The sequence below is a fragment of the Vombatus ursinus genome, unplaced genomic scaffold, assembly GCF_900497805.2.
Source record: "Vombatus ursinus unplaced genomic scaffold, bare-nosed wombat genome assembly UNPS02014832.1, whole genome shotgun sequence".
Classification (NCBI taxonomy): Eukaryota; Metazoa; Chordata; class Mammalia; order Diprotodontia; family Vombatidae; genus Vombatus; species Vombatus ursinus.
In genome coordinates this window covers 61038863-61055681 of record NW_020954610.1, presented here as the reverse complement: position 1 = coordinate 61055681, position 16819 = coordinate 61038863, and the positions used below count along the sequence as shown (strand labels likewise).

Sequence of the window (16819 nt, the reverse complement as noted above, 5' to 3'; positions counted from 1 at the left end):
TTGAAACAGAAGAGGCAAGCTTTTATTAATTTTGGGGGACGGGCGTAGGAACAGTGTCTAGGACCTCAAATCTTCTCGGTTCAGTAGCGAAACGGTATAAAGTTGTGTATGAATGAGTATGAGGATGTTAGTGCCTCCGCGTGAGGATGTGACAGCGTGAGTGTGAACGTCATAGAGTGTGAGACAGTCTTGAGTGTGTATGTGTGTGTGTGTGTGAGTGAGTGTGCGTGAGTGAGTGTGTGTGATTCAGTGTCTGAGAGCTGATGTGTGGCTCAGATGTTCGCACAGGAAACTGATCCTAATTCATTAATGATCGCCCAGCTTCCCCATTTAGCCTTATCCAGACTCACCAAAAAACACATAACAGTATAGCGATGGGTGTGTTGGTTGGGACGTGCTTGTGTCCCTGGAGGGTTTGTTTGTGTGTCTGTCCTGGGAACGTGTCTTCGTGAGAGGGCTGAGTGTCTTTTCTGAATATGTTAGAATCAAGTGTGTGCGTGTCCCTGTTCTGCCTGTCCTGTTTCCTCTTATGTCAAATGGATTCGTATGTGTGTTTGTTGGAGCATTAGTATTGTGTGTAACCTTCTTAGGATGTGCGATAGTTGAGGAGGTGTGTAGGTGAGTAGGCGTATATCCTGCTTGGGTGTGTATTTGTCTATATTCTTGTCGGAGTGTGTATGTGTGTGGGTGTCTGTGCTGGGCTTGTGCTTCGTTGAAGGTTGTGTGTGTGTGTGTGTGTGTGTGTGTGTGTGTGTGTGTGTGTGTATGCTTGCGTGATGTTCAGCTCCCTGGCTTGCGGGGCGAGGGCGGGGGTGCGGGGGAGAGGATGGAACCTCCTTGCGGGGCCGGGGTGGCTGTCCCATCCCGGGAGGGCAGGCTGGGTTTGTGGGCTGGTTCTACGTGTGCGTGCAGAGCCTCGGGCCCCTTCCCTCCGCCCTGCCCGGCCCAGCCCCGCCCATGGGTCCTGGGGAGCAAGGGGTGGGGAAGGGCTCCCCGCGGAGCGCACCGGCCAAGCAGGGATTCCCGCTGGGGCGCACTGAGGAGCTCCAAGGCACCGACGGACGCTTCTGGGTGGGAGCTGGAGAGTGAAGGGGAGCAGAGCTGCTCGTGGTTCCCCAGAGAAGTCCAGGGTTCATGGGAGAAGGGGCCCCGGTCCCTGTTGGCGGGGCGCGGGCTCCAGGGACCCGGGCCGCTGACGTCAGGCGGCCCCTTTAAATAGAGCCAGCAGCGCGTTCAGCTCGGCATTTCCCGGGGAGCCAGTGAGCCGGCGCCGCCGCAGCCGGTGGCCGCCAGCAGCTGCCGCCAGCGCCGGGATTTTACGCCCCTACCCGACCCGGGATTACCCGTTTGCGCTTCTCTGGCCCTTGGGCGCCTCAGGCACTGAAGGAGATGAAGGCTTAAGACTCTAGACTGGGGGCGGGTCCTGGGCAACGCGGGACAGGGATGCCTGAGCCGGGACACTCTGGGAGCCTCTCCAACTACCCGTAGCCTCTTCTCTTACGACTAGGAGATGCGGGAAGAGCCGCCGCCTGGTCTCAGAGCTGCGGCCGCCGCCGGGAGTCCCGGGCAGCCGGGCATGGTGGGCGCGCAGGCTGGCATCGCCCCGCGAAGACGGCGGCCCCGACGCCCAGCCCGCAACTGTTGCTCCCCAGTTGGGGTCGCGCCCCCCATGCCCCAGCAGGTCCGGAGCACTCCCGCCGGCACCCCCCAGGAAACCATGCCCCCTGCTCCGGGCCCATGGAGACATGGCCTGTAGAGTCCTCGGCTGGGCAGTGCCACCTCCCCCCCGGCTGACGCGCAGGTTCCTCTTCATCTTCACGCTCTCTCTGTCCTGCACTTACCTGTGTTACAGCCTTCTCTTCTGCTGCGACAGCCTCATGCAAAGCCGTGGCCTCGGGGAGCACCGCTGCCTCCTCATTCGGAACGTGGGCGGCAAGAAACTTCTCCAGAAGTCCCCTTATTGCAGCCTAGAGGGGCCGGCGCCCAGCGCTGCCTCCCCTGGAGCCCCCGCCCTCAGTTCCGCGCCCGCACCCGCTCCTCGCCTGGCCACCACCAACCATTCCAGCACCCCGAAGCTGGGCACGAAGAGGCTCCCTCAGGCCATCATCGTGGGTGTGAAGAAGGGGGGCACCCGAGCGGTACTGGAGTTTATCCGAGTACACCCCGACGTACGGGCTGTGGGCACTGAGCCCCACTTCTTTGATCGGAACTACGACCGGGGTCTAGACTGGTACAGGTAAGTAGAGCTTTATCCGTTTCCTTAGGGTTTTGTAGTGGTGAGACTGGCTCGGCAGGAGAGAGCTCTGCAGCCGACAGCCCTCGGGCCCCAGTCAGCTACTGTCTCGGTCCCCGAGTGTCTTGTGTCCCCCATTTCTCCTCCACTGAGAGGGAACCGCCCTCCTCGGTTGTGTGCGTTCTGGAGAGTCGAGAATACTTGTTAGTCTCTGCTCCCATCTGGTCGGAGTATTTTCATCTGCGCCCCGCCAGTGGCAGACAGGATTGAGTGGGCCCGATTGAGGAGAAAGGGAAGAAAGTGGCAGCCGGGTGTTGGATCGCAAGAGGCACAGACGTGGGTTCTTTGCCGCCTCTGCAGTAAGTAAAGCAGCCAGGATGGGGAACTCTGCAGGACGTCAAGGGTTAATGGTATTAGCCATGGACTGAGATTCCAGGGCTTAGTGGCTTTCACATTGAGTGTAGGCTACGTGGTATCCTTCGCCCCCATCTCCCACCCCACTCCGCGCCCTCAGGCCCCTTTCTCTGTGTTTCTAGACATCCTGAGAGGTTTGGGAGTTTATTTCCATCCCCATCAACCTTCCTCACCCGGTTCCCTGGGGCTGGATGTCACTCCTCCCAGAAGATAATGCTCTACTTTTAATTATGGTAGCAGCCCTCCCTGGTGATGCTGAAGAAATTCGTGGGGTAGCTGGGGATCCTGACGGGCTTTGAGCACAGGAGATTGTTTTGCTGAACTCCTGGTGGTGGGTCTACAAAAGGACCCTCTGGAGCCAGCGTCTTGGAGAAGGGTCTCTGGGGGGAGCTCATCAGGATGATCTGGAAACTACACTATTAAAATGTAAGAGAACCCTGTACCCGTAGGAGCTCAGAGTAATGCTGCTGAGGGGTTGCTGACAGATTCCTGGGACTAAGGTGTTTGTGTGTGGGGGTGGGGTTGGGGGGAGGTTTGAGGCTTCCTTAGACTTGGGTTTTAGGTTGAAATTGAACAGGCTCTCTGGATTCAAGGGGTAGGTAGCTCTCCCAGACTGTATCAGCAGAAGCTGGGATCTTTAAGGATTGGGGTTTCCTGGGGCTGGCCCAAGGGAAATAGGTAACTCCAGACTGGCACCAATCCTTTTCATACAGTACACACCCCAAGAAACAGGACCAGTTTTTTTTTCATAAAATCCCAGCTATATTTCCATATCCCTACCTCCACCAGAAACAGACAAGCCAAAATGAAAACTGAACTAGTAGCCTATGAACTCCATTTTGAAGTCAGTCAATGCCCAATGGGCCCTCAGCCCTGGAGGTCAGTGAGTGAGATCAGGAATAGAATTGAAGGTGAGAATTCTAGAGTTGGTGATGGCCTCAGAGGCCATTTACTTCAACACATTTTTTTTTTTTTGAGTAGGAATCTCCTTTATCATATCCTTGATCCATGTTTTGCTGGAAGACGTCCAATAATGGAGAATTCACTACCTGTTTTTCTCTTCCATTCTACTTTTGGACAGCTCCAATTGTTAGGAAGTTTTTTTTTTTTCCTCTTATGTTTAGTTAGGCAGCAGCTCTCCAAGGTGGCCTTGACAGCCCTGCAGAGCCCCATCTGGTGTTCCCAGGAATTTGCCCACCTGCCTGAAAAATTAAGAGCCTTCCCTCAGCTTCCGTGATGGCAGTCACTGCCTTCCAGCCTCCTAAAGTCAAGGTCCAGGTTCCTGGAATCTCTTGGGGGTGATTTTTGGCTCTGTCCTTCAGAAACTTCAAGAATCAGGGGTTGGCCAACTTCCTTCCCCCATCTTCCTTCAGTCAGCCACTAAGCATATAGATTCCTCACTTTCTTTCCATTCTAAAGAGAAGTGTCGTAAGTCACTTCTCAGACTTATTTCCAAGGAAAATCCTGTGACTTCTAAGACATTTTTTGGGTTCCAAGCTTTATTTCATATTCCCGAATGCTTTGTTCTAGCAAAGGTTATCAGGCTAATATTTGAATCGGCCTATCTCATGAGGCTGGAATTCTAACCATTAAAATCACCCCTAAGGCATCTTCTGGAGATATGTGGATTGTATCTGGGTTGAGGCATTATTTTTGCTAGAAGAAGTAACATGTTAGATAATAGCAGGTAGAAGTTTATATGTATTGCTCATTATGGGAAGAGGAAAGGGCCCACGATTGGTAGTAGATTGATGTAGAAGTCTGTATCGTAGATAAATGGTTTACCCAGCTGTGGTAGTGGTGCATAGTCTTTGAGGTATAATAGAAAGAATGTGGGCTGGATGACAAGAGACATGAGTTTTAGTCCTATCCTAATATTAACTAGATTTATGTCCTTAGGCATAAACTTCATTTCTCTAGAACTCATGACATAGAATAACATAGTAGGCAGTTAACAATTATTTGTTGAAAAACATTAAATAGAATCTAAGTTCCATGAGGGCAGAGATTAGTTTGTTTTTGCTTTCGAATCCTCTGCAACTAGCACAACGATAATTGTTTGATGATCAATTAGATTTAATAGATTGAATAAAATATTAGAACTGACAGGAGACTGAATGACCACTTAGTCCAATTGTTTTATTTCACAGATGTGGAATGTGAGCTGCAGAGATCTTGAGTGACTTATCCAAGGGTATATAGCCACTTAGACGTAGAACCAGAATTAGAATCTGGTGCCCTCTTTCCCCATGTATTGACCTTTAGATTAGCCTCACTCAGTTTCTTCATCTGCTGAAAGAGGAATTTGGGCCAGATGGTCTTTTCAGTCTCTAACAGTTATTCCATGACTCAATAAGGACATTGGAAATTGGAGTGAGGGAGTTTGTTAGGGTTGGCTTTGCCAAAAACCAGCTTTGCCAACTTTGATATTTAGCTGTACCCTGGTTCAACAAATCAGTGTCACCAGACTCTTCTCTGTCCTCTGAAGGAAAAAAAAACATATTTCTGCCTGGGGGTAGGTAAAGTAAGAAAGTTGAGAAGGGATTTCTACACAAATTGGGAAATATTTGGACCAGATGCCCGCTAGGATCCATTGGAATTCTGAGATTAATGTGAAGTAGGGAGCAAAGTGGTACAACTCCCCTTGTCCCCCCAAGACATCCCTTAACACATTTCCAAACCAGAGTATGGAGAATGAGGGTGGTCATGAGACTAGAGTAAGGTTTTGGGATTAGTGGAAATCCCATTCAGAGGTCAAAATTGATAAACCAAAGGGAAGGGACTGCCAGATATTAACCCTTAGCTAATCTGTTTCTTCTTAACTGTGTGGATGTACAACAATGCCCTAGGTTTGGGAGAAAGGCATTGGGTTGGTCACTAATGCTCCTTAGTATGTTGGCTATAACCCAGCTCCCTGGTGGAGGCTAGGGCTTCTTTGATGGGGACAACCAATAAATGGTTGTGAAACATACTGCAAGTGCCAAAATAACAATAATCAAGGATTCCAGGCTCTTTATTACCCTCTGCTCTTACCCCAAACATAGAGCCTCCTAGGAACCATACAATACCCATATACCAAGAGAGGAAGAAATGAGGCTTCTTTTTCACCTCCAGACCAGAAGCCCCTCTCCTTCCCTCCCTCCCTCCTTCCTTTTTCCTCCCTCCTTTCCTTTCCTTCCTTCTTTCCTTCCTCCTTCCTTCCTATCATTTGGAGCTGGCTCATTTTTATTTTTAACCTTGGCATGCATGAGTTTTAGCTTGCTAACTGTGAACCTTGGCTAAGGGGGCAGTGTAGTTTTTTTTTTCAAATTGCGTTTTGATTTTGCTAAAATCTCTATGGTGGTGGTGGTGGTTGCTATTTCTTTCCTGCCTCTTTTCTTCCTCTTTTGGGCACTAATTGCTCCCACCTACCAAATGACTCTCCATAGAAAGGATTGGGTGAACTCAGCTCCTACTAGTGAAACCTTTGTAGGAAGTGACACCACACATACCTTGATGATTGATTATGTCAGGTGGGCCAGACACGCTGGGATCAGGCATTCTGAAAAAAATTAGTAACAATAGGTCTGATACTGTTACCGACTTTCAGTTCATTCCATTTCAAACTTAAACTCCTCAAACTGTATATTGTAGTTGTGCCACATGCAATAATACCTAACATTTCTATGATTATTTACAATTTCCAAAATACTTTGAAATTAATTATCTCATTAATTCAACAACTCTAGAATAGGACTGCAAATTGGTGGCTCAACTAGGACTAGGTCCAGGTTTCATCTCTGACATTTACTGCTTATGTGGCCCTAGGCAAACCACTTGGCTTGTCTAAGCTCCAGTTGCCTCATTTATGATATGGGAATACTCCCCACCCAAGGGGAGCTTATTGTGAGGAAAGGATTTTGTAAACCTTTAAAGAGATAGCCATATATCAACGTGATTAGTCTTATTACCTTCCAAACTACTGTACACTTACCCTTTGTATTTATTCTCTTTATCATTCTGTTTATGCATATATATTCTTTTATCTCCCCTGTTGGAATATAAGCTTCAGGAGAGTAAGGAATGTTTCATAATATGTACTATGAGGGCCTAGCACAGGCCTGGTGCTTAGTAGGTACTTAATAAGTAGCTGTTGATTAATTGGATAACTTTAGTCACCAGGGAGAAGTTGGGTAGGGAAATCTATGAAATGAGGGGGAAATTTTCACTTTCAGCACAATAGACAAACTCCTCTATTCTCTGAATAATCAGGAATGACACCTGACATGCCTGAAATCTGGACATGAGGCTAGAATAAGGTTTAGGAATTAGTGAAAATCCTATTCAGAAGCCAAGATGATAAGCCAAGGGGAAGGGGCTTTGAGGTTGCAACCCTTAACCAATCTACTTCTACTTAATTGTGTGTATGTATGGTTATGAATAATGCCTGAGAATAAGCCATTTGCCCCAAAACTAAAAGAAGTGAGGATCCTTCATGACTCTTACCTTCCATAGATCTAGAACCTCAGATACCCTGAAGGGCAGAACGTTACTTTTTTTAATGCTGTGGGATGTGTTCTCCCTCCTTGAAATAAGGAGGAATGTTTTAGATTTTCAAAGAATCATAGACTTGGAAAATTGTAGTCTTGGTAAAAGGGATCTTAGAGGTCATGAAATCCAACTCCTTCTCCCCAATTTGACCGACTATGCGATTGAGTCCTAGAGAAATGAAGGGATTTGCCCAAGGTCACAAAGACAGTAAGAAGCAGAGTAGGGATTTGAATCCAAGTCCTTTGATCGCAAATTCTTTTAATAATCTTCAGCCTTTCAATATTCCATTGACATGAGTTTCCAGGAAAAGTTACCTGGCATCCTCCCTTAAGTGTAAACTTCCAAGTTTTTCTTTTTTTTGGGGTGGAGATGGTGGGTGGTTGGATTAGAGTTGGAGATAAGGGAATGGTCTGTGGCAGGATTCTGGGATAGGGCAAAGACTTGCTGGTATTAGACAAGTAGCACTCCTAGTTCCTATCCTTTTTCTCTTTCTTTTGTCTCTGTCTTTCGTATTTATTTGGATTCATCTGTATCTCTCAGTAAACTATAAACTTCTTCAGGACAGGCGTGATTTCATTTTTGTCTTTGTATTTTCAATGCTTAGCACAGTACATAGTAGGCACTTAATAAACATTTATTGAATGAATCTCTAGATCTTTATCAATTCAATGTAAGATTGAGATTAGAATAGAAAACCCCATGGCAAGGTATGACTAGGAAAGAAGCCCTGGGGTATAGTGGTAAGAAAGAGAGATTTGGATTAAGAGGATCCAAGTTAAAATTCTACTTCAGCCTGTGATTATCACCTGTGTGACCTTGGCTAAGTCACTTAACTTATCTTGGCCTCATTCTTTAAAATAAAGGGATTGGACTCTTCTTAAACTGTGGGGCACAACCCCATATGGGGTCATTTAAGAAGTTTAAGAGCTGCTGAAGGGGTCCTGAATAGAAAAAGTTTAAGAAGTCCTGGACTAGATGACTCCCTCATGTCCCTTCCAGCTCTAAGTTTATGACTCATGAACCTGTGATAAGCATCACGGGCAGTGAAAATAACACTGTTCTGGGAGTCCCAGAACCTGGGTTCTAGTCCTCACTCTGCTTTTATTGTACAACCATGAGCAGGTCATTTCACTTCTCCAAGACTCAGTTTCCTTATTTGTCATATGAAAATAATGTCCCACCACTGTGAAGATGAAATGAAAGAACAGGTGTAAATGTGCTTTGAAAGGTATCATAATATATTATATCTCTGTTTAAATAAAGGTTGCCCAGGGTCTCTAGCGGGATGAGCTATGTGCTGCCCTGTAGCTTTTATTTCGGTGAGGCAATTGGGGTTAAGTGGCTTGCCTAGAGTCACACAGTGAGTGTTATGTGCCTGAGGCCAAATTTGAACTCAGGTCCTCCTGACTCCAGGGCTGGTGCTTTATCCACTGCACCACCTAGCTGCCCTTGCCCTGTAGTTTTAAGAGTCTTAAGAAGCCCACCAAACTCAGACTGCCCAAATTACTATAAGATTTGGCTTATTTTCATGGCGAATCTCACCTTTGATGACATTTTACACAACAGGATTACAATATACGGTAATAGGTGACAATTGGCTCAGCTTGGTGTGATGTCACAATATCAAAAGATGAGTGTGTTCTGTAACTCTTGGAATCTGGCTTTACTGTTCAGGTTATTTATTATTTGTTGAGCACCAGTGGTGTTCTTGGGGCTGCATAAAATGTCAAAGACACAGTCCCTGCCCCAGGGGCCTACAGTCTAAGTAAGAGAGACAATAAAAGGCGCAATAAAAGGTCCATTACATTATCCAGCTTGTTTAAATCAAGAAATCAAACTGTAAAAACATGGCTGATCTCCAGTAAATCAAAACTTTACCCAATAATAAACCCAGAGGCAGAAGAAAAGAGGACCATCTGCATGGAGGCTTTGATGCAAAACACTTTTCTCATAATTTTTTTTATGCACTATTAAATATCTGAAACTCAGAGACTGAGCCAGGCCTGCTGTGCACAGATGTGCACGCAAGCACACACAATTACAGATGTGAGCACATATGTGGAAGTGTAGCCTCATAGATACACACCTGGCCTTTTTTTTCCCTGACCCCCACCTCTCTTGACTCTGAATGAAAAGACTGAGTTCATAAATCCACTATGGGCCTTGTAAGTTCTCAGTCACCCAGGCAGCATCCAGGAGATATGACAGTTATTTCCAGCATGTATACAGTCATTGTAATGCAATGTGGAAAATTAATTATGGGTGAGCAGAGCTGTCATAGCCCAGGGAGGCTTCCCTGAAGGGTTAGCTTGGCTGCTTTCTCCTATGCCTTCCAGAGTGGCCAGTGCTGAATCCTTGATAGGAATGGTTAGAGAGCTATAATTCAGGAGTATGGGAGATGAAGGATGTGTTCTTTAATAGATGTTGGTGTTTGATTTAGGAGTGAGGCCTACTTGTCTTACAGGAAGAGCCCTGAAGGTTTGCCTCCCAGAAACGGGGTCAGGCCTAAGGAGAATGAAGACCTAACTGTAGCTATGGAAAGGATTCAGAGTGATTTTCTGCCTAGGTTTTTCCTCTTGCTGGGATCTGACAAACCCTTCTTGGTACAGCTGTACTTCTGTCCTTCCTCATAGGTACAACCTTGGGCAAACTCTTTAACTTGGTCCCAGTTTTCTGATCTGTAGAACTGAGGGAGATGGATTAGATAACCCCTATAGTCCCTTTCCGGGCTCTAAATTTATGACAGACAGAACAGTCAGTTAGCAGACCTTTATTAAGCATCAACTATGTACCAGTCACTATGGTGGGGATACAAAGAAAGGCCAAAAACAGTCCTTGTTCTCAATAATCTCACAATCTAATGGAGAGGTAACATGGAAGCAAATATTTACAAATCAGACATTTACAGGGTAAACTGGACATAATCAACAGAGGGAAGGCATTAGCATTAAAGGAGATCAGAAAAAGGCTTCTTCTAGCCAGTGAGATTTTAGCTGGGACCTAAAGGAAGCCAAGATGTTTAGGAGATGGAGATGAGGAGGGAAAGTATTTCATTCCCCTCTCTCAGGGAATGCTATCCCCACCATTCTCAGTGGACCTTCCTTTTCAATTGTAGGCTATTTTTTTTTTACTGTGTTTAATGTAGGGCATGGCACATAGTAGGCATTTGATCTCTTGTTGACTCATAGATGTATTCTTTTTTTTTATTATTTCTGGTTGAGAGGTATGGAAATTACTATTATTAAACTCTGGTCCTATGAATTAGACAGAGATTGCATTGGTTCTGGGGTCTGGGACCTCAGTAATTACAATTCCCCCAGGGTAACAACAAAATTTCTGGTCACTCCAGAAGAATCAGTTTAAAGTTAAGCAGTCTGGAGGACATGATGTCTTTCTGTCTTCTCTAGAGACAACTTTTGCTGAGGATCCTGTTCAGCTGCCATGATATACTGATGGATTGGACTAATGGTTTAATGGGCTTTGTAGTCTGAAGGCAGTTTGGATAGGTGGGGGAAAGCCATCAGCAAGTTGGAAATACCATTATGCTTCATAACTAATTTTTATCTGTCTAAGCTGCAGAGCCATGGAATGTGTTTAACATTACGCTGGCAGGGTCTGCTTTGGCAGATTGACAGGAAAGGGGATGAGGCAACGTATTTTCAGGCAGTTTTTTTCCAAGGAAATCAGACTAGCAGCACTTCCTGGGAGGGCTTAGAGTTTAGAATCACTGTGGATTTTTCAAATCATGGATTATTCTTATTTTATTATGATGAAAAATTAAAAAATAATCCCTTTTGCCAAAGTCCTACTCTTAATAATCACCACTTCCCCAGGCTGGGCCACTGAACCCTATGCCTGGGCTTGGAACATAAGCCCTTAACTAAGACCTTGGAGGTAGGCCTGAGTACTTGAAGGCTATGGCAGTGGGGTGAAAGTTCTGAAAGGTTTTAGCAAGCTAGAAAATCTTCTAGCCTGAGGCCGGAAGGGACCATAGAGAATGTTTAGTCTAACTCCTTTACGTTACAGATTCAAGAATTGAGGCTCAGAGGAGTTAATTGATTTGTCCAAGGTGACGAAGAAAGAGTAAGTGGTATAGTTACGGGTTGTCTGATGCTAAGTTGAGGTCTTTTCCTCTATACCAAGGGTTCTTAACCCCGGGGTCTGAGAACTTACCAGTTTTTTTCTTTAAATCAACAACTGCATTTCAATTTAATTGGCTGGAAATCTTAGACATTTTATTGTATGCATTTAAAAAGATTGTTCTGACAAGGAGATAGGCTTCATCAGACTGCCAAAGGGGTCCATGACATAAAAAGGTCAGAACTTCTATCCATGAAGACCACTTATTACAATGTATTCTTGAATATTTGAAATATTTTAATACTTTTCTTTTGTATTTCAAAATGTTTACATCTGTTATTTCATTTGATCCTCACAAATCTCTTGTGAAACAGTGAATTTATTATCATTATCCTCATTTTAGGTATGAAGAATCTGATGATGCAGCTAAGTGGTACAGTGAGAGGCCTGGACCTCAAGTCAGAAAGACCTAATACTTACCACCTGTGTGACCCTGAGCATGTCACTTAAATTCTATTGGCTGTAGTTTGCCCAAGTGTAAAATGGTGGTAATAATAATATCGACCTTACAGGATTACTGCCAGGATCATATGAAATAATATTTGAAAAGTGCTTTACAACCCTTCAAGTGAGAGATAAATGCTATTGATGGTGATGAACAAACATAATAGGTGACTTGATGAAGGTCATACCACTAAGAGTAGTGAAGCCTGGGAAGACCCAAACCCAGGTCTACCCAAATTAGAATGATGCAAGTATTTTTGGATTTTCTATTACATCAAGACCAGTGTAACTAAATTTAGAGATAATCACTGGGAAAAGTTAGCCACCAGACACTTAGAAAAACCAGCAGATGATTTTTCCCCCATGTATCCTACAAGCCATTATCAAACCCCTACCGTATAGTAGGCACTGTGCTAAGGGCTGAGATCCCAAGACAAAAAGTCCCTTTCCTGAAGAAGCTGACATTCTATTAGGAAGAAGCAACATATACAAGTGAATCCAATCTAATTTCTTGTGATCAGGATGGGCAGTAGCTACTGAAGAGACCAGAATAGTCCTCCTCTTGGGAAAGTAGTACTTAAGCTAAGCCTTGGAGTGATCTAGGGATTTTAAGAGACAGAAATGAAGAAGGAGTGCATTCCTGACTTGGAGAACATACTGTGCAAAGGCGCAGAGAAGAGATCCCACTACATTTGCTCCTATTTACCTTTCATCGTCCAGATCTCAAAAACTGCGAATCCCCTTTGTCAAATCGGGGTTTGCCCTGTTAGAGAGTGTTAGTTAGAGCAATCAGTGCCGGCGCATGCCTGATGCACTGCATCTTCTGAGCAGTAGGGGGAGCTTTGTTTCCACTTTCCTTTGGGGTTTTCCCAGGTAACACCATTTGAATAAATACAATTGTGTATTTTCAGCTCATCAGATTCTTTTTTAATACAGTAATTAATGGGAAGGATACTTTGATACCCCAGAACTGGGAGGGGAAGCTGATGTTTTTCTCTTGTAAGTCCCTTACTTGAAATGATGTTGGCAAGGTAAATGAGCTTTCCATTCAAAAGCAATGACTCCCCTGCTTTCCACCTTCTTTTAATTGAAGCAAAGCAGTGGGTGTCTGCAATTGCAGAATATCATCGTGCTAATCTTTGGTTGGGCAGATAATTATCAAAACTGATAATGATCTGATGTAGTTCCAGCTCTGAATAATGACTATCCTGGGCCCGTTTAGACACCAGTGGTACAGCCCAGTAAGTCCCAGATAAAAGCTGAGCATGAAAGGTGTAGGGCTCCTTGGCATGCATAAAGCTGGCTGGCTGCTGCTGCTGCTGCTGCTGCTGCTGCTGCTTGTCACTGCTGCTACTACTTCTGCGTGGAGGTTCTAATTATAGAGATAGAGGTAATGAAATAGAAGGAGTGTCCTGGGAAGAAGGAGCTTTGCGGGGTGAGGGAAGGAATGAAGGTATTCATTCCAGGGTACCCAGGGGAGCAGAAAGGTTACAATGGAGTGAATCTGCTAAAGAGAGAGAGAGAGAGAGAAGGTGAATGCCAGGGAAATGCTCTACATAGAAAGAACAAATAAGGTAGGTAGTTACTAGTCACTGTACTTTCCCTATATTTTGGTAAGGTGTCTGGGCTGGTGAGTTCAATATTTAAGGCACATGGTAAAGTGGCCAAGCTCAAAGAGGAAAGGCTAGTTCTAAATCCATAGACTATACTATCTTTTTTTTTTACCAACCACTCTTTGTGTTTATCACTAGGGAGACTGTTTTTTTTTGTTTTTTTTTTTGAGAGACTGAAGATGCTTAATCATAAACCAGCACCACTACTGGAAAAATGCTCCCCCTCCTAACTTTTGTCTCATAGAATCCCTAACATCCTTTAAGACTTACCTCAAACCCCACCTCCTATGGAAGGCCTTTCCCAGATACTCCTAGCTGTTCATGCCTTCCTCTATAAGTCTACCTTCCATCTATTCTACAGGGTACCCCAAAAGGCTTTTGTTCAGTCATTTCAGTAGTGTCTGACTCTTCGTGACCCCATCTGGGATTTTCTTGACAGAGATACTGGAGTGGTTTGCTGTTTCCTTCTCCAGCTGATTTTATAGATGAGAAACTGAGGCAAACAGGGGAAAGTGATTTGCCCAGGATCACATGCTAGTAAGTGTCTGAGACCAGATTTGAAATTCAGGAAGAGGAGTCTTCTTGACTTCAGGCTCAGCACTCTATCCACTGTGCCAGTAAAACATTAAACTTTACCAAGACTTTTGGGACATCAAAACTATTAGTACTAGAGCTTAAAACTGCAATGAGACTTTTGGGACACCCTGTCTATTTATTTTATCTGTAACAGTTTTTATATTGTTTGTCTTCTCCACTAACAATATAAGCTCCTTGAGGCTAGGGATAGCTTTTGCTTTTTTCTTGTATTTCTCTACATTGTCTGGTACATAGTAAATGTTAAATAAATGAAAGTAAGGATAGATTAGGGACAGTCTCTTTATGCTCAAATACTCAGCTAGATCTGTGGTTATTGCTTCGGAAAAGCAGATTACAACCCAGTCATGCCTGCTCAGCCTCTGCAGTTCTTGCCCAAATCTTCCCTTTAATCAATAACAGGGGATCCACTCAATGTACCGTGTGACTTCTTTGCTTCCTTTTTACATTTTGAGGATACCAGTGAAACACATGGGATGTCCATTGACTTTTGCTCTAAATACATACTTTACTCAGGTCTGCTACCATCTCAGGCATTGTCTCTCAAAGCTTGGTGACTGGTGGGCAGCCTTAGGGTTCAAACTCTTAAGGTTTGAAACTGCATATGAAGACACCCATCACATGTAACAATGAAGGTTTCTAATCCTATTTTATTTTTTTCTAATTACATGTCCAGATAATTCTCAACCTTCACTTTTATAAGATTTTGAGTTCCAATTTTTTTCTCCCTCCCTCTCCTCTCCCCTCCCCTCCCCAAGATGGCAAGCAATTTGATATAAGCTATACGTATACAATCATGTTAAACATATTTCCATAGCAATGAAGGTTTCTTCATGAATGGCTCCAGACCTTATAAGGAGTATTAGGCTGCTTTCCAACCAACAGGCTTTTAGAGAAAGTACTGGCTCAGTTGAGGGAGATAGGCAAATTCCTTTCCCTAGAGCCCACCAGTCTTGGATGAATTAGGTAAGATCTCTATGCTCTCTCTCTCCTTTTCACTCTCATAAGATAAACATGAACGTGCCTGAATTGAAGACTTCAATGGAGCTGCTTGTTTTTTTTTCTTCTTCTAAACAGTAGCGACTCTTGTTCATCATCCCTTCTTCTTCTGAGATAATCTGGTCCCAAATATTTCTAAACTTCCCAATGCTGCCACTGCGAGCCAGGGAAGACATTGTGCTGTGGCAGCATCTTTATTTATTTACTTATTTTGCATCATGTTTCTGCTTTGATGGTTCTAATGCAGATATGAAATCATCTAACAACTTAAATTTTGCCTGAGTGAGGTTGCTAAAGTGGAGGCAGCAGCATTTCCCAGGATCAATCCCCATCTCAGAAGTGGTTGGTTAAGCCCTCTGTCGGCTCTCGCCGCTTCCAGCTGAAACAGTGTGGGATCTGAATTATTAATTCCATGACAAATGAGTTAAGTCATTGCAAAGCCCTGTAGCTGCAGAACTCCTCATTTAGTTTATTTCCCCCCAAACTTTCTGAGCCAAATGGCAGCTCAAACATCTCCATTAACCTGAAATTCACCACTAAAGTGTTGGAATCTCTGGATGCCACTGTCATTATACTTGGAGTTGGGGAGGGCAGGTAAGAGATAAAAGAAGAGAGAAACATAGGAAATGGTGGCCTCAATGAATGGCCTGTCTCCCAAGGACCAAAGGTAAGACTTAAATCAACCCAGGAGGGATTTATGTGGGGTCCATTGTATAAAGAAGATCATAGATTTAGAGCTGGAAGGAACCATAGAGGTCACATTCCCTTTGTTTTACTGATAAAGATAAAGAAATGGAGGGCCATAGAAGTTAAGTGACTGGCCCAAGGTCACACAGATGAGGAGGGACAGAACCATAACAGTACTAAAGAGTGAGGTTGGCCGCATCTCAGAGAGAAGAAAAGTCCAGGCAGAGAATTGTTTCCAGAACTTCCCATGGTATGGTTAGGTCCTCTTTCTCCTTAGAGAAGGGGGTCCCCTGTTTCAGCAACCACACCTGCAGGATCTCTTCTATCTTGTAAGATACAAAGGTCTCACACTTAAATCAAACAATGGCATCGATTAAGAAACACAGCCTGACTAGATTTCTATGTTCATCAGACGCAGAAGAGAGCAACTTTGCTATTTGGTTTTTTAAGTGGACACATTGTGATATAAATGTAGAAATAAAAAAAATGCATACACAAAAAAAGAAACACAGCCTTTATCTCCAAAACTCGAGAATTATGGATAGATTAGATAGAAAGATAAACTGACAGGCAGATAGATAGATAGATAGGTAGATAGATAAATAGATAAATAGATGGATAGATAGTTAAAAGATTTAAGGGCTTACTCCGTGCCAAGCATTGTGTCAGGTGTTATGGCTACAAATACAAACAAGATGCCCCCTCCCCTCCAGGATCTACATTCTAATGGGAAAAGACACATATATGGGGTGTTAGAAAGGGAGGGGCTCTAACCATACCTATCAAGGATTCAGCTACTGTCCACTCAGGAATACAGAGGAGAAAGCAGCTAACCTAAACCTTCAGGGAAGTTCCTCATGGTCTATCATAGCTCTGCTTGCCCATAATTGATTAGGGCAGACTTAAATTGATTCAGTGTCCATACAAGCAAGCTTGGGGATAAGACTTGAACATTAGTGTTCCCTGCCCCAGTCAGGGATATGAATGCTCCTGGCTGGGAGGAGAGCCAGGGAAGTAGGGGGAGGCCTGTGAAAGCTGATAGGTATTCCAAACCTGGTTCCTCTGAAAGGCAGGGGACAATGCCAACAACAGAAACTATCTTTTGTCTTCTTTCCTATTTATCTGTAAGGGAAACAAGGTCACCTTGGAGCTGTTGCAGGTTGTC

The 16819-nt window shown here is 44.4% G+C and overlaps 1 protein-coding gene across 1 annotated transcript in view; it reads left to right on the top strand.

The window, feature by feature from the left end:
* The first annotated feature begins 1630 nt into the window (after window positions 1-1630).
* HS3ST2 (heparan sulfate-glucosamine 3-sulfotransferase 2) overlaps window positions 1631-16819 on the top strand; it is a 144095-nt gene continuing 128906 nt past the window's right edge. Inside the window, exon 1 of the mRNA XM_027839418.1 lies at window positions 1631-2236. Coding sequence (XP_027695219.1) covers window positions 1746-2236 — 491 coding nt within the window. The 5' untranslated portion in view covers window positions 1631-1745. The remainder of the gene's footprint in view (window positions 2237-16819) is intronic.